At 43.9% G+C, this 21402-nt stretch overlaps 1 protein-coding gene across 7 annotated transcripts in view; it reads left to right on the forward strand.

Annotated features, from left to right (window-relative positions):
* The window catches only part of ENOX1 (ecto-NOX disulfide-thiol exchanger 1), a 323624-nt gene that overhangs the window by 163993 nt on the left and 138229 nt on the right, over window positions 1–21402 (forward strand). For all 7 annotated transcript variants that reach the window (XM_082602440.1, XM_082602436.1, XM_082602438.1 and 4 more), the window contains 2 exons: window positions 16494–16600; window positions 20534–20651. In XM_082602440.1, coding sequence (XP_082458566.1) covers window positions 16494–16600; window positions 20534–20651 — 225 coding nt within the window. The remainder of the gene's footprint in view (window positions 1–16493; window positions 16601–20533; window positions 20652–21402) is intronic.

Raw genomic sequence — 21402 nt, forward strand, 5'->3', positions numbered from 1 at the left:
TACTCCTGATAAAAGCTAATTGGATAATGGGGTTGAGATCTGCAGCCATGATGGGCTTCCTGATGCTGGACCTGAGGGTTGAGCATCCAGCCACAGGCAGCTCCAAGGACCACAGGCTTCTTCCTGTGGAGCCTGTATCCATATGTACCACATCACACGTGGAGAAGCAGACGGGAATGAGTACAGGTGACCCTCGAACAACGCACAGGGGTTAGGGGCTTGGACCCTCTGCAGGATGAAAAATCTGAGTAGAACTTTACAGTCGGCCCTCCCTGTGCTCAGTTCCATATCCGCAGATTCAACCAAGCATGGATGATGCAGTATTGTAGTATATATAAGTGGACCTGCACAGTTCAAACCTGCGTTGTTCAAGGGCCCACTGTACCCTGTACAGACAGGCTGGTTCACTTGCTCCCTGAAAGAGAAGAGAATGCAGGGCTAGAGCCGGGCCAGGAACTTTGGGGGAAGATCCCACCTCGTGGAGACCGCAAGAATGGAGATTACTGTCATAGATAACACTTAGGTACCCCACCTGTAAAATACCAAAAACTAAATTCTTGCTTTTAACCTTCAAACCTGTCCTCCTTTGGTTTCTTCCTTCCCATTTTAATACATTCGCAGACCAAAGTCCTGTAAGTAATATTCACACCCACCATCCCCCACCACCAAAGCCCACATATAGGACAGCAGGAAATCCCATTGTTTCAACATTCAAAATTGACCCACTTTTATTTATTTTCACTGCCACCATTCAAGTGCAGGCTGCCTGAACGATGATAAGAGCGTGGTATGTCAGTTAAATATGGTGTCCACTTGTAAGTAATAGAAAACCCAAGCAAACTTCATCTTAACAAATGGAGCATTTTCTTTTTATACACAGTGAAACCCAGATTTGTTGGCACTGATTCAGTGGTTTAAGGCTGTCAGGCCTGAGGTTTCTGTGATACTATCAATATTAACCTTCTTAGATAGTTGTCTAAGAGGGCTGCTGTTGCTCCTGCCATCACATCTTGTTTTTACAAGCTGGAATCATACAAGAAAAAGGAGAGGAAGAAAGGAAGAGGAAGGGGTTGCACCTTTAGAGCAGGAAAGCAAATTTGCCCAAAGATCCCCAATAGGCTTCAATTTATGTCTTGTTGTGCTGAATTATTACATGTGGCCATGCCGAGCTACAAGGAAAATGGGAAATATACTTTTTTGACTGGGCCCATTGCTCTCCAGAATAAAACTGGAGTTCTCCGAGTTAGGAAGGAGGGGAGAATGGCTACAGAGAGACATTTTGCAGTTTCTGCTGTGTGTAATTCCTCCCTTTCCACCTTTCCTCCAGCTCAATCTATTTTTCATACATTGTCTGTCATAATTCAGAGCACATCTTCCCCACTTAAATCCCTTGAGTAGATTCCCATTGCACTTACGATGACATTCATCCTCCCGAGCCTCAAGCTCTCCGTGCTCGCCTCTTCAACGTCAGCTCTCCCTCACCTCACGAGGCATCATCTCCACTGGCCTTTTTCCTGCCGAGCTCGTCAAAGCCACCTCCCACCTCCGAGCCTTTGCACATCTGTTCCCCCTGTCTGCTGTGCTCTTCCCTGTACTCTGCATGCTTCCATCCCTCTCATCCTTTAGGTCTTGGCTGTAAGGCCACCCTTTCAGAGAGGCCATCCTGATCCATCCTCTCCTAGCAGGCTCACCATTCCTGCATCTCATCAGCTTCCTCAGGGCACTTATCCAAATGGGTATGACTTAATGAATTCTCCGGTTTTGGTTTATGATGATAAACGTCACAAAGGAAAGGACACGTCTCTCCTAGTCATCGCTATATATCAAGTGCCTGGAACATGGAAATATGCAACAAATATTTGGTGGATGAGTGAGTGAATGAATGAGTATGTTGGAAGGAAGGCAGGAAGTAAGCCTGAAACAGTAAGCTCAGAAGTTTCCAGAAACCTTGTAGAACAGTTTGGCATCAGTGTTAGCACTGTCTGTGGATAACAGAGTTTCAAGTTGCATGTGTAATCAAGTCGAAGAAAGAGCTCACCAGCTACGCTCTTGTTGGAAACTGCTATATTTTACCAGACACTTTGTAACAGGCTAGAGGATGTTAGGAGAGTTGGGGTAGAATAAACACAAAAGTTCATGTTGACATCTCCCCAGTTGTCACTGTCTGACAACCGGTACCTTCCCCATCTCCCTATTACTGTTTAAGAGATTCCCCCCTTAACCCTATAATTTGATTCTGGGAAGTATTTCAGCAGCCAGCAGATATCAACAGGGATTGTGAAAACCCCAGCTGAACTTGACAGCCCCCAGAGCTGTCCAAGGGGTACACGCCCCAGCCACAGAGGGCCTGAGGGGGCTTTGTGCGAATCCTCAGTAGCTAGGACCCTTCAGGATGACTTGAAGATGGCAGATACTTTCAGTGTGAGCCTCAGCTGGAGTTAAGCCTGTGAGGTAGAACGGGAACATGGCGTAGCTCACTGAGCAATCTCAGAATTTTCCATTCGTTTTTATGTGCTTTTACAAAGACGACAATTCCCCGGATGCAAAGGGGAACCAAATTCTACCGTGAAATTCACCATAAAAATATTAGCAGTAACCTGACTAGCCTGGCAGGTGTGTGTACATTTCCTCATCCTTTGAATTTTGAAATATACCTCATTTCATGTCTGGTGGAGTTATGTTTGTTTGTCTCCACCGCATTTTCTGCTTCCCCAGATGGCTTCAGGGTGAGTTTGGTGTCCATACACGGAGCTGCCTCTAAAATAATAGCTGCAGAAGTCCACAGCAATCGACATGCTTGCCATATTTTCCAAAAGTAGAACCAGTCATACCCCCATTTATCGGCTTTATTTTTGCTGGCAACACCACAGGAATCACATTTGGCTTTCTCTTTTAGAATTAGATTAGGATTGTAAAGCACTGGGATTCGGCAATGACATCTCAGCTTGCTTTCTCCAAAGTGGCTGGAAATCTCCCGGTTATTTGACGGTTGCTCCCTCCCACGTAAAAGATCCCCACAATGTCAATGTTATGCTCCTAGCATTCCACGGCAGCCTCTCCATTAGAAAGTCAAGTTTCGGGGAGTCGTTCATAGGCAGTTTGGAAGCAGGTCTATTGTTGAACTAGTTTATTACAGCAAGTGGGGCTGGCCTGGTGTCCTGAAGAGAGGGCCCACTGAACAACTTCCAGGAAAATTCCGGTACATTACAAAGCTCCAAGCACAGTAAAAGTGTGGGTCCCTATATAGATTTCGTTGGAAATAGCCAACTGGTTGACCAGGAGAAGGGAAATTCCAGTGCATGTTAGTCCATTAAAATGGATTAAATGCACGTATCTCCTTGCCTTGCTTATCCTTGCTTTCATATTTGAACAAATAGCATTTGTTCAAAGGGACAAAAAACCCAGGAGCCATGAATAATTCAAAGGTTGAGATTTATTTCAAGGTCTACATCAAAGGCCAGCAGTTACCTTCTAGCTTTGTTGGTGTTCAGTTCTGCCAACATTTGTTTAAGTTCTAACCTTCTTCCTATCTCTGGCCTTCACCCCAGGATGGGCTGTGTAAATATAATCAAATAGGCATTGTTTCCATCTGAGCCTTGGCATAAAGTGTCAAAGGGCAGCAACTAAACCCAACCAAGAGTTTGGGGAGTATGGCATCCATTCACTTCTACTTTGGATCGTTTTTCACCTGTGACAACGGATGTGCAGTTTTCAAAGATGTTAGATGAGAGCATCCTTTAAACTGGTGGGGCACCTAGGGCTTTCCCTTCCTTTCTGGGCCAGCTGGATAGATCTCATTCACTATATATAAAGAAAGGGAAAAAAAGTTCAGTACAGGTGAGTCATTTTATTCTCATATCATCCTTATCTCATCTTTATGTTACCTCTCAACTTATCCATTGGGCAGAAACTCCCCCAACTTTCCCAACTGAGAGACTTTCAGGTTTTGATCTTCCTTGCTTTTTAAACATTTATACATCAGAGGAACTCCCCATAGGCCTGCCCACATTCAGGTTTTCAGTTATGAGCAAAGCTTGTCATTTCAAAGCTCAGAGAAGAGCTGTTTATAAAGTTGAGGAAGCATGTTCCACAACACTCAATTATTAATGTGCATGCCAGGTTGATCAATTGTCCATGCCTTGTTACAACACACACACATCTGATGAAAATTTAAACACTCCATGATCGTCCCACTCTGGTAATTTCCCAGCATACTTCCTGGTAAGAGAGGAGAGAGGGAAGGGAGTAAAGTGGGGAAAAGGCAAACGGGAAGCAGAAGGTGATGGAGAAGGACTTAGTAATATTAATTTAAGATTATGTGGGGCTTCCCTGGTGGCGCAGTGGTTGAGAGTCTGCCTGCCGATGCAGGGGACACGGGTTTGTGCCCCGGTCCGGGAGGATCCCACATGCCACAGAGCGGCTGGGCCCATGAGCCATGGCCGCTGGGCCTGCACGTCCGGAGCCTGTGCTCCGCAACGGGAGAGGCCACAACAGTGAGAGGCCCATGTACCACAAAAAAAAAAAAAAAAAAAAAAAAAAAAGATTATGTGCCGTAAGTATTAGCAGGATGGAAAACTAGAAATTGTTGAGTGTCAGAGGTGGAGGGGACCTCAGACCCTTGTTGGCCTAAGCCCCCTCATTTTATAGAGGAGGAAACAGGTTCCAAGAGCAGCCCTGATAGGCCCCTGTCATTTAGCAATTTATGGGCGGATTAGAACCCAGGACTCTTGGCTCCTGGGACAGTTCGCTTTCTCTGTGTGCGTGTGTGTTTATGAAAAATGAAAATGATCAGAGGAGGATAAGTATAAGTTTATAGTTTACAGGTGGGTGTGAAGAAGTGTGCTGGCATCACACTGAATGTAAGAGCTGCTACCTGGTCAGAAAACAAAGTCTTAGCCTCTAGCACGACCCTCTTTCCCCCCTCCGCACTCATACTTCTTCCCCATCCCTTGTCTGAAGCGTTTCCCCTCCTCCCCAGGCCAGAACCGAAGCTCCTATCACACCTCCTCCATGAATCTTTTCTGTCTGCTCTACGCATAACCACCTCCCTTTCTCCTCCCTTCTGTAGCGCTTGTCGGTACTGTCTACTTGGGCATTTAATTATTCTTCTAAGCATCAGGTTTGGGGTTTTGGTTTTTTCCTCCAGCAAGATTTTAGGCTAAGCAGAGACAGAGACCGTTTGCTGTTCTCTTTTCCCGCCTCACTGCCCCACTTTCAGGCAACATTCTTGTAAGCACCTCAGTATACAAATACTGGTTGTTGATCATATGTCACAGGTGGAAATGAAAGTAGTATTGGAAATTGGGCTGGAACCTAATAACTGCGAAACACGTTCTAAATGTTGGTTTTGGGGGTAAACCGTGATCTTAACTGGCTTTGATCTAATATACCATTCTCCTTAAAAGTGAAATACATAGAATATACTTTAGTTGAGAATTTTGCAGAAGTAGTATTAGAGCACTGTCATTGATGTTATTTTAACCTGGAGATTGGGAAGGTTAGAACTATCATGCAGATTTGTTTTGTGCATTTATGATAGGAAATGGCATCAACCTCATCTTAGATCTCGAAAAAAGCCGACAGTGGAGAGACTTGAGACCAGGCGCCAAGAGATCCTGGTTGTGATCCCAGCTTGACCATAAATTAGCCAGGTGACTTTAGGAAAGGCCTTGAAGCTCCTTAAGTCTTCGTTTTCTCATCTCTGCGGTGAAAGGGTTTGACCAGACAGTCCCCTAGGCTCTCTTCCCACTCTGAAAATTTGTCTGTCCTTATCGTATCAACAACTTCGACCCTTGAACATCTCTGAATGTCTACACACAACAAGTACCTGCCAGGATGTCAGTAACTCCGGAGCTGGTCATAGAACAGAGGATCAGATGACACTCTCCGTGCCTGTCCGGACTCTGCCTGGCTGCGGAGGTTACATCTCCGGGCAGTCCTGTAAGTTTTAAGCCACTTTTGCCCCCTGAGAGTGTGTGTGGCCTCCTGCTGGTGCGGCAGATGCACCAAAACTCGTGTCAGAGAGGCTGCATCTTGCATCTCCTGTGCCACGTCCTCATCTGTTTTCTTGACTAAAATCGTAAAAGCCTCAGGCGTTTGAATGAATGATGAAACTCATCCACAGTATTTATCGGGTCCCCATTAAGTGCCAGGTAGAACACTGAGTGCTGGAGTGAAATGTGAGGGGCGTCTGATCTCCCTGTAAACTTCGACCCCCGTTTCAGGCAGATTGGCATCGTCGTCCACATTTCTCCTGCCTGAAAAGCTCTTTCTGAAATCACTTCCTTCTTAGGAACATCTCAGCTAAACTCTTTGTTTTTTAATTTCCGCTAGGGGAAATTTGGCTCCCATGTCCCTGCTGTCGAAAAAGAATTTTATGACGTGTTAAAATGTTTTCCGATGTCTGTGGTCGTTATCGCTATCGTGTATCCATGGGAAAAAAATTCCCCGTGACTGCCTTAGCGACTCGGCAGGTCTTCTATTTCTCCTCAAAATTATACAGATGGCTGTGTTCACCAGTGTTTTAAGTGCTGCAAACATAATTTTCATTAAAAAAAATACCTTTTTGTTCTCAGGGACAAAATGTCCAGAGAAAATACCTTCTATAAAAACTTCCAAATCAAGGATGAGCACAGAATTTTCTATTTCACAGGACAGCAAAGCTGATAGCAGAAGATTCTGGAAGCCTGCCAGAACCGAGTTGAGCCTTTTTTGGTATCAGCTTTCAGCCTGCATATATATATATATATGTGTGTGTGTATGTATATATATATGTGTGTGTATATATATATATGTGTGTATATATATATATATACACACACACACATACATACATATATGTATATATATGTATATATATATAGGTGCTCTCTTTCTCTCTCTATATATATATATACATATATATACATATATATATATATGTGACCGAGCCAAGTAATACACTATTGATATTTGCATTTCTTTTAAAATTTAATGATAGCAAAATATGAGAGAGAAATTAAGTCTTATACTGTGGAACAATAAAGCATTGTAGAAGGCTAGGTTTCAAGAATTAACATATAAATGTTGAGTGAAACACAGAAGTTCAGGAAATACATAACTCCTGGGAGCTAAGGATGAAAACCTTGCTACCTTGATCCCAGCCCAGTTGTAGGGACTTTGGAAAAAAGCCACTGCCCAGTATCAGGGGGAGGGGGAGGGGACTCGTGTGAGGAAAGAGTCTCTGAGCTACTTTGGAAGGAATCACACGTGAAAAAAAAAAAATCTTTCACGAAAACCTTTTAAAGCCAGGACGCTTTCAAGCTAGATCCGAGGAAAAGTGAGGCGTTAGGAAAGTTTCTTGAAGGCAGATATGATGTGTTCTTGACTCTCTGTGCAACTGAAAAAGAAGTAGCGATTAGTCTTTGTGCTCAAACAAAAGAACACTGTCCAGGGAGACTCGTGACAGAGTAGCCACAGACAACGTGAGAGAACATCTACTTAAGGAGACAAACTGCTTAGGTGTGCAGACCCCTGCTCTAGCAGGTAGCCCTGTGATCCGCAAAGCCAAAAATATATCCCGTCTCTTCCTTCACAGAAAGTTCGCAGACCCCTGTGCCATGGGATGGCAGAAGTAGGAAGGATATTCAGGACTGACCCCCCTTGACCTTGGGATTCAAACAGGTGGAGGTTTCGCAGGCCACACAGCTGCTTAGAGGTGGAGCTACGGCCTCAAAAATGCAGGCTGCATGACCCTCCCTGCCCGCCCACGTGCCCCCAGAAACCCTGTGCGACTCCTCGACCCCTAAAAGCTCTCCCTCAGCCCCACCTCAGGCTTCGCCTCCTGAGGCTTTTATTCAACAACAGTGATAAGCAAAAGTAGGACAGCTCGGGGCTTCCCTGGTGGCGCAGTGGTTGAGAGTCCGCCTGCCGATGCAGGGGACACGGGTTCGTGCCCCCGTCCGGGAAGATCCCACATGCCGCGGAGCGGCTGGGCCCGTGAGCCATGGCCGCTGGGCCTGCGCGTCTGGAGCCTGTGCTCTGCAATGGGAGAGGCCACAACAGTGAGAGGCCCGCATATCGCAAAAAAAAAAAAAAATTAAAAAGTAGGACAGCTCGGATTTTAGATGAAAGCGTGTGCTGAGCGCGCACCCCGAAAGGAGTCAGTTGCAGTCTGGTAGGCAGGTGAGCAGGGGCCGTCTTTCCAGACCCTGGGATTCTTCCTTGCTGTCTTTCACATTCCTCAGTACACTTTTGGAGAGGTCTCAGTGCAGCTTCCTGCCCCATCACAGCCGCAAATCTTTGTCTTCTTTGCAGTAGAAAATTCTGGTCACCTTAACATTTTGGACCAGCCGTTGTTAAAGCCTTTCCTGCCTGCCTTGGCGCTCTCTGCAGCCTCCCTCTCGGCAGTTCTCATGCTGGGATTCGCCTGGGCTGCGAGGACCAGCAGCATCTCTGGATCTTTTTGTCCCCAGTGCCCAGTGCAGGGTCTGGCACAGTAGGCTCCACAGTGTTCGTAAGACTTTGGCCCATAGTACAAATGCATATACAGATGGGTAAAAATGCACGATTTGAAGTTGCACAGATGCTATTTTCCATTCCCAACTTCACCACTTGCTAAGTATATGACTGGTAGTGATACCTTCTCTGTGAATCTCAGTTTCTTTCTCAGTGAAATGGGCATAATAATAGCACCTGCCTCAGATCCTTGTTGGGGAATTTAAATGAGGTAATGTTTTAAATCAGAGGTTCTCAAACTTCATTATGCGTTGGAATGGCCTGGGGACCTTGGAAAAACAGACTCTGCTGGATCGGTGGTTGCCAGAGGCAGAGGTTGGGGGCTGCAGGGAAGGGGTGAAGGAGGGCAAGAGACACAAACTTCTAGTTATAAAATAAGTAATTCCCGGAGATGAAATGCACGGCCCGACAGCAATAGTTAACAGTACTGTATTGTGTATTTGAAAGTTATTAAGACAGTAAACCTTAAAAATTTTCATCTCGAGAAAAAAAACTTGTAACCATGTGAGATGACGGATGTTAACTAACCTTGTGGTAATCATTTCATGGTACGTACGTACTGCAAATCATTATGCTGCACACCTTCATCTTACACAGTGTTGTATGTCAGTTATATCTATCTCAATAAAACTGGGAAAAATGTTTTTAGGAAAAGAATCTGCTGGACCCCACCCCCCAGAGTTTCTGTGCAGTAGGTCTAGGGGCTACTTGCATTTTAATAAATTCCCACATGATGCCCACGATGCTGGTCCAGGATCCACACTTTGAAAACCACTGTTTTAACTCATCAAGCATAGTGCCTGGCCCAATAAGCCTAAGTAATCAGAAATAGCCAGCTACTGTTACCTGATTTTCCTAGCACCACTCATGGAGTTGATGGTGACCCAGAGGAAAGCAGGGTCACCATTTTGAGGGTCACAAAGGAGAAGGGATACCCAGAAACCAGGTCTCTTCCCTTCCTGCTGGACGATCAGTCTTCACAACAAGCCAGTTACTGATAAAAAGGGCAGTTCTGATGAGTCTGTGGACTTCTTCCCGTGATTCACAATGGAAACTGCAAATGTGGATAGCTTGGGTTCAGAGAATTGGGGTCATCATGTAATTCAGGCCTTTTCTCATTGATCAGCAATAGAAAAATTTAACATTTGATAACCAACTGTTGACAAGGGATAGGAAAACAATCTGAAAGACACTTGCGGGCATAAAATGTGAGTGCAACTTGGCGATAGCTCTCAAAAATTAAAAATTCATACACTCTTTTATATATTTTTTCCACTGCTGAGAATTTCTTATAAAGATATTTAGGTAAGGATGTGTCAGAAAATATGTCTGAGGATGTTCACTGCAGCCTTACTGATAATACACGTAGAACTAGATTTCCAAGATACATTAAGTAAAAAAGAGCAAGATACAGCACAGTGTATATATCAATAATATTAGCACTTTATGTAAGTAAAACAAAGTTACACATAGTGTACTGTATGTATAACTTTTTCTTTGGATGGATACTCTGTTAACAGTGGTTACCTTTAAAGAGAGACACTGGATGGGCGGTAGTCAGGATGGGAAGATAGACTTTTACTTTTCTTTTTATTCATTTTTTTCTTATATACGTATATTACTTTCATTTAGTCAATAGGGATAATCCAGACAGGGCGATTGATTGGATTTTCAAAAGCCTAATAGATGCTATATATTGTAAGGAACCATTAAAATTATAATAGCTTCATGGATTTTTGTTCCATTACTTTACAGAATATTTGAACAGATGCATTAATAAGGGTATCTACAGTTCCCTGAAGTGTATTGGGATTTATACTATACAGAGCTTCAAAAGTCACTGTCTGCCTAATATCTTACCACTTATTGGAACAATGTCACCATTTCCTGCTTGCTCAAAATTTGCCAAAAGCACCCTGTTTCTTTTTTGTATAATTTGATCAGCATGTTTTTTCTTCCTATCCGTACCCCACTCCCCAAAAGAACCAGATTTCTGGCCTCATCTAGCCAGGAAGTTCAGAACCGTGGTATCTGCTGGTGGCGTTCTGGCCTCAGGTTTAACAGGGCTGTAATGGATCCACAGGGTTACACAGCATGGCTCTTTTTACTCATCTCAAGACAAAAACCCCAGAATGCCCTTTTTCCTCCTTGACTTGAAATTCCGGTCCATGCCTCCTTAATGTATGGGTTTGATGGAGTTAATTCTGTTTCCTGGGCTTCCCGCCAGACTCACTGGCTCCTGAGTGAGGACCCAGAACACAAGTGAGGGCACAGGAATCTCTCTGGGAATCACTCTAGCAGCTTCCCCTGTCGTGTTCAACACTAACGGCCCCTCCCTCTGGCTTTGTCTCACTCCTCTGGGCATCCAGAGGGCCCAGATCACTTACTCCATTCTCTGTTATAATTCTGCAATCCAGGGCCAAGGCTTATCAATCCCACCCTAGCTTTTGGTATTTAAAAACAACACTAAGACGCTAGTGGGGGAACTCAGCTCTTTCATTTGTTACACGCCTTTGAAAATCTCTTAGGAGCTCTTCACAGAGGATTTGGGAAAATGTTATCCCTTAAAGGAAAATAAAATTTCCTCTGAACGCCACAGAGTTAAGGCTCTATCAGGAGCCTAGATAACATTAAAAACAAAAATTCAGCTTGGAAGATTTGTTTGAGGTGCTCTATTTAGGCAGGCCTACTGCCTATAAGGACTTAATCGGTTTCTCCTGATATTTGGGAGACTAAATGGATTGAAAGGTCTTTCACAGCTGCTTAGCTGGAACAAAAGAGGCAGGAGGTGCCAGGACTCAAGACACACACTCAGGAGCACATGGAGGAAAAGGTCTGGGTTGGTTCTTTGGAGGAACCTACCCTTTCTGTTTCATTTGCTTCCAAGGCTTTTCTGCCCAGAGCTCAAGAATCAGGAGCCTCATACCCCCCAGAAGTCTGAGGTTTTGTGCTGGGTGCCTGGCCCCTTCCCAGGGAGCTTGTTTTGAGTGTGTTCTATTTCTGGGTGTTTACCCAGAATGTCCTGTTCTGAGCTTGTCTTTTCTGAGAAGACTGAAGACAAGTGCTTCTCAAGATAATTGATAAAGTTCTCTCTCACGTAAGAAGTCTGTTCTGAAGTCAGCAGATGTCCAGACATTGTGAGGTGAGGAGAAAGTACAAAAAAAAAAAAAAAAAGGTTGTTAAATTACCTCGTCTTAGGATTTTTTGTTGAAATGCTGAAGAATTTATACACATGTGTGTGCATGTTATGTGTATAAGAGAATGAATAATCATTAGTGGTGTTCAATTAATTAAACACAGAGGCCATTAGAGGAGGCTCTAATGTGGTGGTGGCTTAAGTATGCAAACCAAAACCTAAGCCTGTAAATGCCTCAAGGTTAAGCAATGGAAACCTAAGGACAACCAATCACAAATAACCAACTAGGCTTTGAGAGACAACCAAACAGTAACCTCCTTGCTTTGTGTCTGCCTTTTCCCTGTAAGTCTCTCCCCACCTCCTGTCAATGGTGCACTCCTAAACCCTTCCGGTTTGGTGCCGCTCGACTGGAATCCATTTTTGTTGAAATAAACTTCAAAAATTTTAATATACCTCAGTTTATCTTTTAACAAGAGGTTTGTCTCTGCCAAGAGTGATCAGCAATTTCCTCAAAGCTCTATTTATCCTCCGCTAATGTTCACTTATACCTGCTGGAAATGTACTAGGGACTCTACTATGACACCTAAGACGGACATTCAAGCATACTTTAGAAAAATCAGTCCCTTTTAATTTTTTCATTTCTCTCAACCTAATTTAGGCAAAGTTAATACATAGAATTGTGGGAGGGCGGTTGGCAAGGTGTGAAGGGTAGATATTAATTCTCTTACGGAGCGCTCTTTCTGTTGTTAATACTTCCAAAATGCTGAAGCATTCTAATTGCTATAGGCTCTTCAGGGGCCCTGCAAGCCACCACTCTGTAGACCCCTGGGTGGTGAAGGCCCCGGTGGCGGTTGACGTGAATCTGCTCTGCTTTCAGCTCAATGTCTGCATGCTACCTTTTTGAACAAAGGCCAGTGCCATCTTGTTTACTATTTCTGTCTTCTCTGAGCGGTGAAGTAGAGTATTAAAGATTCCACTTAGTAACTACCTATAGTTTCACTGTGTATAGAATAAGCAGTATGAATTATACTGGAGAAGCAGTGAGTGGTAGTCGGATTCAGGGACTTGCTCTTTGGTGTTTCCTGCTGCAGACAGTGAAGAGAGTATGGTCTTTCCCTGGGACACCAATCCTAGCGGTCATCCTGATTTATGGTTTTAAAAATATGCCGTCTTTGAATCCCATTCATTACGGCATACTCTTTGAGGTAGTTTTTCACTAATGATGATGAATTCCTGCTGACCTGGCACTCTTCTGTGTCCTTTTGTGTGCCCAAGATCTTTCACTTGCAAGACGAATGGCTGATTCAGGGACAGTCTGCACAGAAGTGAGAGACGTCAACTGGACCATAGAAGTACTGTGCGAGTATTTTTTAAACCTAAGCTGAGTTACACGGTTTTTGTTTTTTGGGGTTGAGGGTTTTTTTTAACTTGTTAATATGTGGGGGGAAAGTATAAAACTCAATAAGAAAAGAAGTATAAAAGTAATCATATTTAGTTTTGCTTTTAATTAATTATGCTATTGGAAAGAATACAATTACATGGAATTGAGAATGGCCCAGAAAAGTCAAGATAAATCTCTGAATTCTGACTGCTTTCTGAACCTCCAGTGTGTATTCTGGCTCCCTCTGGATGACCTTCAGGCATCTCAAGTTCAGCCTGTCCAGAAGTAAACTCCTTATCTTCTTTCTCAGACCTCCACCCGTGCTCTTGGTCTCTGATGTGCTTCTCCAGTTGGAGTCATCCTGGTCTCTCTTCTCTCCAGCCTCACAGCATGCCAGCCACCGTGTCCTATCGACTCCTTGCCCCTCCCTCCATTCCAATGCTCTGTCTTAATTCAAGCCTTCATCATCTCTCCCAAACAAATCCTACTCGGATAGGCCTCCTCTAGCCTACCGTATAAAGTCACAGTCTGGCTTGGCATACATGGTCCTTCCTGACTTATTCCCACCCAGCTTTAGCCCTCTCCCCGCCAGCTACTTTCACACAAAGTCCTTTCACAATTCCATGGCGACCTCTGAACCAGACGTTCCTGCCTTCTCTACTGGGCAAGCCTTGATTCATCATTTAAGACTTAGCAAATGTTGTTTTCTTTGTGGGTGTTCCCTGACTCCATCTACTGAGTTAGCTATCGTGTCCCCGTAGCTGTCATCCATACCTCTCTTGCATAGGATAATTATCTGCTTGTCTTTCTTGCTCCCTAGAGACCATGGTCTCATCAAGGGCATGGACTTTGTCTTAATCATATATTTCTAGCAATCAGTCAGATGCCTGGTGACTAGGAGGGTCTCAGATGTTTTCTCAATGGATGGATGAATGAATGAATGAATGAATGGAACTTAAACCCTGGAATATGGTAATAACATGTTCTAAATAACTGAGCCCTTGGGGCTTCCCTGGTGGCGCAGTGGTTGAGAGTCCGCCTGCCGATGCAGGGGACACGGGTTCGTGCCCCGGTCCGGGAAGATCCCACATGCCGCGGAGTGGCTGGGCCCGTGAACCATGGCTGCTGAGCCTGCGCGTCCGGAGCCTGTGCTTCGCAACGGGAGAGGCCACAACAGTGAGAGGCCTGTGTACTGCAAAAAAAAAAAATAAAAATAAATAACTGAGGCATTTATCCTCAAACAGGGAATATCTGCAAGAGTACATGCCTTGAGTAGATATTAGGGGATCCATTTTTACCCTTGAACCTGTGCAGAGTCTTTCTTCTAAGTACCTTCCCTTCTGTACTCCTCCAAGTGCATTACTGGTCTCTCTTACCTTCCACTCCACACACGCATGTATGACCCCATAATTTTCTCTTTAGTGTATCCCCTTTATTAACAGCCTTCTCCAATTGATGGCAGAATTTTGACTTCTGTCACCCAGATAACTCAGCCTCGACCCTTCCTGTCCTCTCTCCTCAGGCCTGGTGTCAGGACACCACAGTTCTTACTCTTCTAAATGATGCTGATCAAAGAGGTCTACTATTAAAAGCCATGAGACCCATTACTCTTTAACAATCCCGTGAGCACCACCCCCGCCAGATAGTCTCATCAGGCAGTGGATTCCACCGTGGGCATTTTGGGCCCAGTGCTCTGTGCTGCCCGTGCAGCAGGCATCTGGAGGCCCCAGATGATCCCAGCCTCCCTGCAGACAAAGCCATAGGAAGCCCAGGCAGTGGGGCTGAACCAGTTCTCCTCGGCCAGCCACGGGCAGTGCATCCGAGCAGAGCCCTGGGGGTTGGTGATCAGGGGAAAGTCAGCCCTGGGAGCAGCTCATTGTGACTAACCTGGCAGCATTACTTCCTCCTGGTGAGGCAGGAGAGGGGAACTGCATGCACTCAAGGGCAGTGCGAGCTTAGCTTAAATCCTCCTGTTACAGGCAAGTGCAGCAAATTCATCAGGAGACATGATGATCAAGTTTGATAAATAAGGAGATTTGGAGTTGCGATCTTCTTGAGTTAGAAAACGGTCCATGTAAAAGCCCCTGCGAAAATCACCCATAGACTGAGAAGTAGTTGCTTATTAGCGTTAGACGATATTTACCATGTAGTAAGTGAAGGGAATCTGCTTTCTTCCTTTCCTCCACCACACATTTGTTTATTTCTAATGTTTGAAATTGGGGCACCAGGTGTTGCTCTTCTGTGGGGATTCTTCTATTACTCTTTGACATTCCTTGGGCACCTGGAAGATTTGGAAGAGCTTTGATGTCCTTTTTTAGAATAGAGCCTTGGGAATCACTTTAGAAAGATTTATGTTAAGTAGAGCATTAGCATCCCTAAGAAGCTCATTTTGACTGTGCCTTCCTAACTAAATATTTAGGAGTTCAGGTTTAATCATATGGCTCATTCAGTGCTGTAATTTCCTTAATCCCGTGCTTACTAGATCAATAACTGCTTGAGCAAGATTGAATCTGCAGTTGGTTGACCCCCCCCTCTCACATCCACTACCAAGAGCCCGTCCCTTTCCCTATCTACGTTTGTTCACCACCCTTCAACATTGATCATGGATGTAGCGCCTCCCCTGGAAGCCACAGAAGTGCTAAATTAAGTCAAAGTGTTAGAGTTAGAACTTCCAGGGTGTCGGGAGCCAGAGGGAAGAGAGCCTTATGGAAGTTAAAATGGAGTAACAGAGAATGGTATGTGGCCATGATGAACTACGAAGGACACCATATGGTGTTGAAATAAGATCTGCATGCGGTGCTGCTGGTTGGGTGAGCCTTGGGCTGTCTTGAAGTGAAGGCAGTGGCTCCCATTTTCTGCCAGAGGGCTGGAGGGCTGGCTATAATGGGTGCAACGGGGAGAAAAGGGGACCAAGGAGTAAAAATGGCCTTGAGACTGAAGGGAGATATGACAACTACTCATTGCCCCAACTTGGAACTTGGACACGGTAATGTCTTCAGTGGGCTGCACTGGGGCCCTTGAGATGGAGACCAAAAGCTAAAAAGAGATGTGTTTGGCTCTTCCTCATTCAGCCACTCCCCCCGGGCTTCACTTCTAAGGCCGCAATCCAGGCATTGCTTGATCTGTATATCTATATTTGTGTGTCAACACCAGTGCCTGTATATCTATAGACCCAGGTGTATAGATGTACCAAGTCATATTTTTAGACAAGAGGTAACAAATGCTTGGAAGCAGATGTCCATGAACCTTTCCCAGTCATATTTAGAATTTGTTTTAACCTAAAGTTATGGAGACAGACATGAAGGGAGACCTCCCCAACCTTGCTAACATGTAAGTACAAAAAGGCACAAATTGGATGGATATTGATGATGTTATTTCTGCTGCGACATCATCCATAGACTCCTAGTGTCTTTGCTTTGCTTCCCTATAGTGATCACAACATAAATTACTTGTCTTGTTTGACTTCCTTGTTCACCAAAGTTGAGCAGATTGTGGCCGTTTTCAACGCTTCTACCAGACAAAAAGCTTGGGACCATTTCTCGAAAGCTCAGCGCAAGAACATAGACATTTGGCGAAAGCATTCTGAGGTTGGTGATTTTATTATTACTCTTTTAACCACCATCACACAGCTGGATTGGCAGGGAATAGTGTGGCTGCAGCCATGATGGTTTTTGTTACAGTGGGCAGTCATCCTGCCCTCACTGTCCGCTCCAAATCCAGCTCAGATTTGTTCCTTATCCAGAAAAGCAGCTGACTTAATGCCTAGAGGACAGAGTGCTTTTCTCCCCTGCAAAGGGAGAAAAGCATCTCTCCCATTCATAGTAAAGAGCTCAGAAATAAGCTAAGACACTTTGCCTAATCACTGTGCAAAACAAGAAAAAAAAGCGTAACATAAAATAGAAAACTAGTTTTTAAATTACCGAGTTTCTTTTCAGTGTTCTACAGCATGATGGTGACGGTTTGCTCTTTGGCTAGAGATGGCAAGTATGCCTTTCATCCACATCTTCTCATCCTAAGCAATGTCTCCGTCCCCTGTGCTAGCCAGCAGGTCCTATCAGACCTCTCCCCAGAGCACATTTCCTCAGGGAAGTGAATGTCCAGGCTAGCCCTGTCCACCCTTCTGCATCAATGCATGTGTGAAGTGTGAGTATCTACCCCAAGGCAAGAGTTCAGAACTTAACCTTCACTGCCACCTAGAAGGACCAGATTGTGTCATTAGTCATTGGTGGTCCAGCTGTTATTTTTAACTCCTCAGTGTAGTGTACGCTTTGAACCTGTAAGTTAAAAGTAAGTATACTGTCTTTGTTTGCTTCTTTCTTTCTTTTTTTTTTTAACGAGAGAATGGTTTTCATTTGGATGCCTCTCCGTCTCTAGCATGTTAATATTAAAGTTCTCTAAATGATAATCCCCTCTGTCCAAATCCCAAACTTATAGAAGGTAAGGTTTATTAATTTAATGATTTTGGCTCACACTTGTAAAATAAGTGTTTTATATAGAGTTTGAGGAACCACAGAGTACTGCAGTATCAATCATTTGGGTAGCATTTTAAGTGCCCATTAACTAATGTTAAATTACACTTGAATACCAACGGCACTTGATGTAGCATCCATATGCATACCAAGTGAATTCTTTATTATCACTGTTATTACGGTGAGTACTGAATGACTGCACAACAATGGGACACTTAAAAGGCTAGTGCAGTTTATTATTTAGAAGGACATTTTTTATTTTGTTCACAAATACCGAGAAGGTGGTTGGTGACTGATGCAGGAGGTGGGATTTCTCTTTTATTCTTCGGGGGCCAGAAAACCAAAGGATGCTTACCCAGTGCTCTCCCAGACACTGACTTGAGCCCCATGTCAAGGTTGATTTTCATGAGGAAAGAGTCCCGAAAATCAATGATGAAATATGTGAATCGAGGGTTCTGAAACACTAATTGGAATCCATAAACTATGATTCAGATTTGGGAATGATCTGCCTATGAATTGTTTTGTTTTGTTTTTTTTTTTTTTTGGCTTCACATAAAACCAGACATGATTAAAAGAAATGTTAAGAGAAGGGCAGGTGGCATGATGCTGAATAAACCCCGGCGTAAAAAAGACTGTCGTTAATCTGGGAGTGGTGGCAACTATCTGTTACTGATCTAAATCACGCTTCCTGCCACGTCGGATCCCGTTTCCCCAGCCCTGCCTCCCCTGTGCAGGGCCATCCCCTCCCTTGCTGAGCAGGACACTCGAAGGCTTCCAGCCTTGTCCCAAGGAAGGCTGCTTGCTTTGCTCCCTACTGGGAGGTAGAAAGGGACACAGCCCAGAAAGATGCTTCTGTAAAGGGTCTTTGTGTCTCCCTGCCACTCCCACCACCACCTCTTCTGATATAGTAGGAAATAGAATTCTAAATTACCTTTGATTTTCTCCTACATGTTGCCCGATTGATTAAATACCACTTGGCAATTTAACATTGTGGATGATTTCTCAGCTGCATATGAGCTTGATAATTGGCTTGATTTTTCCACGTTCCTGTGAACAGCATCTGTTAATTATCTGCAACACCTTTACAGATTTATTAGAGTGTACAAGTGATTTACTGCTGAACCAGAGGCACCCTGTGGAAACAGCCTCAGCTTTTTTTTTTCCTCCAATCTTTTCCTTTCTGCCACCCTTCCCCACGAGAACAGCTAATGTATGACAATTCGTCATTAACTGTAGGAACTAAACAACAGGCCCTTTTAGCCTTGTGTTTTCTTTCCACCTGAAGTTTCTTTGCTCCAAGTATTTTCAGGCCACCTCCTCGGGAACTGGGCTCTTTGTCAGTAGAAAGATTAGTTGTCCACAACCTAAAAACTTCCCCACTAATCACATGTGACATCCGCCTCCAAGACCCGATGGTGTTACTTAAGGCGGAATTGGCACCTCTTTCTACAGGGTGGCATGGTCAAGTGAGGGGACACTGCCTGTCATCCTGGTGCCTCTCAGGACTGCCCTGTGATGGGTGGCCCTGTCCCAGGGACCTTGCCTTCTGCCCTCCCCCTTTCCCTGTCTTTGGTGACTTCCCTGTCTTTGTCTGTGCACTTGTGGTTCCCAGGGTTCAGAGCTGACCATGCCAATGTGGTTAGCAATACAGAATTCCCTTCCCATCGTGCTACAGTTAAAATTTGTGTGCTAAGGAGAGAAGAGAGTTGAGAGCACGTATAACAGAATGATATAGACACATCCATCCATCGAATGAGCGCTTTAAACTGTGTTTAAAGTCATGCCATTAATACATTAGGTGTTGTAATTTAGTTTTATTCTTATTCATAGATTTATTATAAAGTGAAATTATTTTAACTGTTTGACATTTTTTTAGAGACTCCAATATAAATGGGGAGAAAAACAACAGTGCAGCTCTTTCCACCCCACCCCACTTTTTTTGTGTGTTTTTTTGAGGACAGAACATATAAAAGAACACAATGGATAAGGATTTGCAAATATATAATTTACAGCTTGATCCAAAATAATAATATAATTATTTAATGTAAGCAATTAGTGTCCTGATTTTTAAGCACAGTAGTAAACAATTTATTGTGTAATTCTTTACTTTTTACAGTGAGTTTTCACATACACTCTTGCAGTCAAACAGCCTTGTGTTACCACTGCCCCATTTTTGTGTGAATAGACAAAGGCTCAGGAAATTAAATGCCTTGATTGCAGTCACTTTTCTAGGAAGTGGAGAAAGAAATGATCCTTAGATCTTAAAGGGATGCTAAAACAACCATTACAACATAAACAATAAACCCCACATGATAATGTAAAACACCAACAAAGAAGGCATCTGTTTTCATTTTGTCTTTCGACATCATTTGAATTTCACCATTTGGATATGTGAATGTGTGTGTGTGTGTGTGTGTATGTATGTGTGTGTTGTATGTGATCACACATGGGCACATACATGCAGGGACACTATTTTGCATGAATAATAATAGTGGTCAACATTTTCAACTTAATGAACCAAGTCTCTCACATGATGCTAAGTGTCTCACATGCATTAACTTTTTTATCCTCAAAACTCTCCTTGTCACACTATCTCAGTGAGTGAATTGACACTAAGAAAGATGAAGAAACATCCCTAAAGTGACACAGTGGGTCAGTGGTAGACCGGTCTTTTAAAAAATTCTCTTGCTCACATTCCTAGCCACCCCTACGTTCCAGTTCTGGTAACAGGCATTTCTATGGGAGCCTCATGACAGCCCTACCAGTTGGACGTTATTGTCCCCCTTTTTACAAATGAGGAAATTCAGAGATTAAATAACTTGCTGAAGAGCCCTTGACTCACCATTGGTGATCAGGAATTTCTCCCAAGTCTGATACCGAATCCCTCGATTGGTCCACACCCCAGACCCCTCAGAACTTCACTCTAGATTAGGCGGGGCAGTGTTTGGGAGGTGAAGACATTCCTATGTCAGTCATAACACATGGAGAGACCATTGGGAAAGGTGTGTCATGTGTCGCTGACTCTGACGCCCGTGGGTCCTCTGCTTCCAGGAGCTCCGGAACGCTCAGAGTGAGCAGCTTATGGGCATCCGCCGAGAAGAAGAGATGGAAATGTCGGATGATGAGAACTGTGACAGCCCTACTAAAAAAATGAGAGTTGATGAATCAGGTAACGTGGATAACTGCCACATCCCTGCGAGATGCCTTAGTGATCTTCCTAATCTTAGATGGGGCATAAAGATTGAGAAATGGCCACATAGCTCACTTTTATTTGAGTTAAACTAAACTTTCATCTTTGACTGACTCTGCCTTGTATTAATAGAACTTGAAATTCCTTCTTGGGAACGTAATGATTTAAATTGTTCCAGTTGTTTCTCTGTATGTGGGTCTGGGGCCACACTTATTTTCGGGGATATTTGCCTGTTCCCCTAAAAATCCTTTTCCAGAATGTGGCAGCCACCTCTGATGCTGAAATACAGATAAAATTTGGTTTCAATCAGTGTACTTCTTACATGGGAAATGTTGAATCCCTAAAGAAGCTTTCTAGCCTCTGAAGCAATGTGCTGGAGAATTAGACTGCTTTCCAATAAATTTTAGTTCCTAACCTGTAATCAAAGGGATGGTCCCATTTGGTACCAAGAAAGGGGCATCAATCCTTGAGTTATGAAAAGGAGAGAAGCTTAAAGAGAACCTTGATTGATATTCTCTGCCTCATCTGAGATGCTGATTTAAAACTCTCTTCTCAAATTGTATGTAATTCCCTTGATGTTGTAAAAGCAAGCAGGAGAAGTGCTCACTCAAACGTAGGAGGCACCAAGGGAGACTGCTTGTCTGAGGGGAGGAGTGTTTCCTAAAGGGCCTGGGAACAACCACAGTCGCCACCTTTGCCAAAAAGGGAATAAAACACTCACCTCTCCCAG

The sequence above is a fragment of the Mesoplodon mirus genome (assembly GCF_964341445.2).
Source record: "Mesoplodon mirus genome assembly, chromosome: 17".
NCBI classification, from domain to species: Eukaryota; Metazoa; Chordata; class Mammalia; order Artiodactyla; family Ziphiidae; genus Mesoplodon; species Mesoplodon mirus.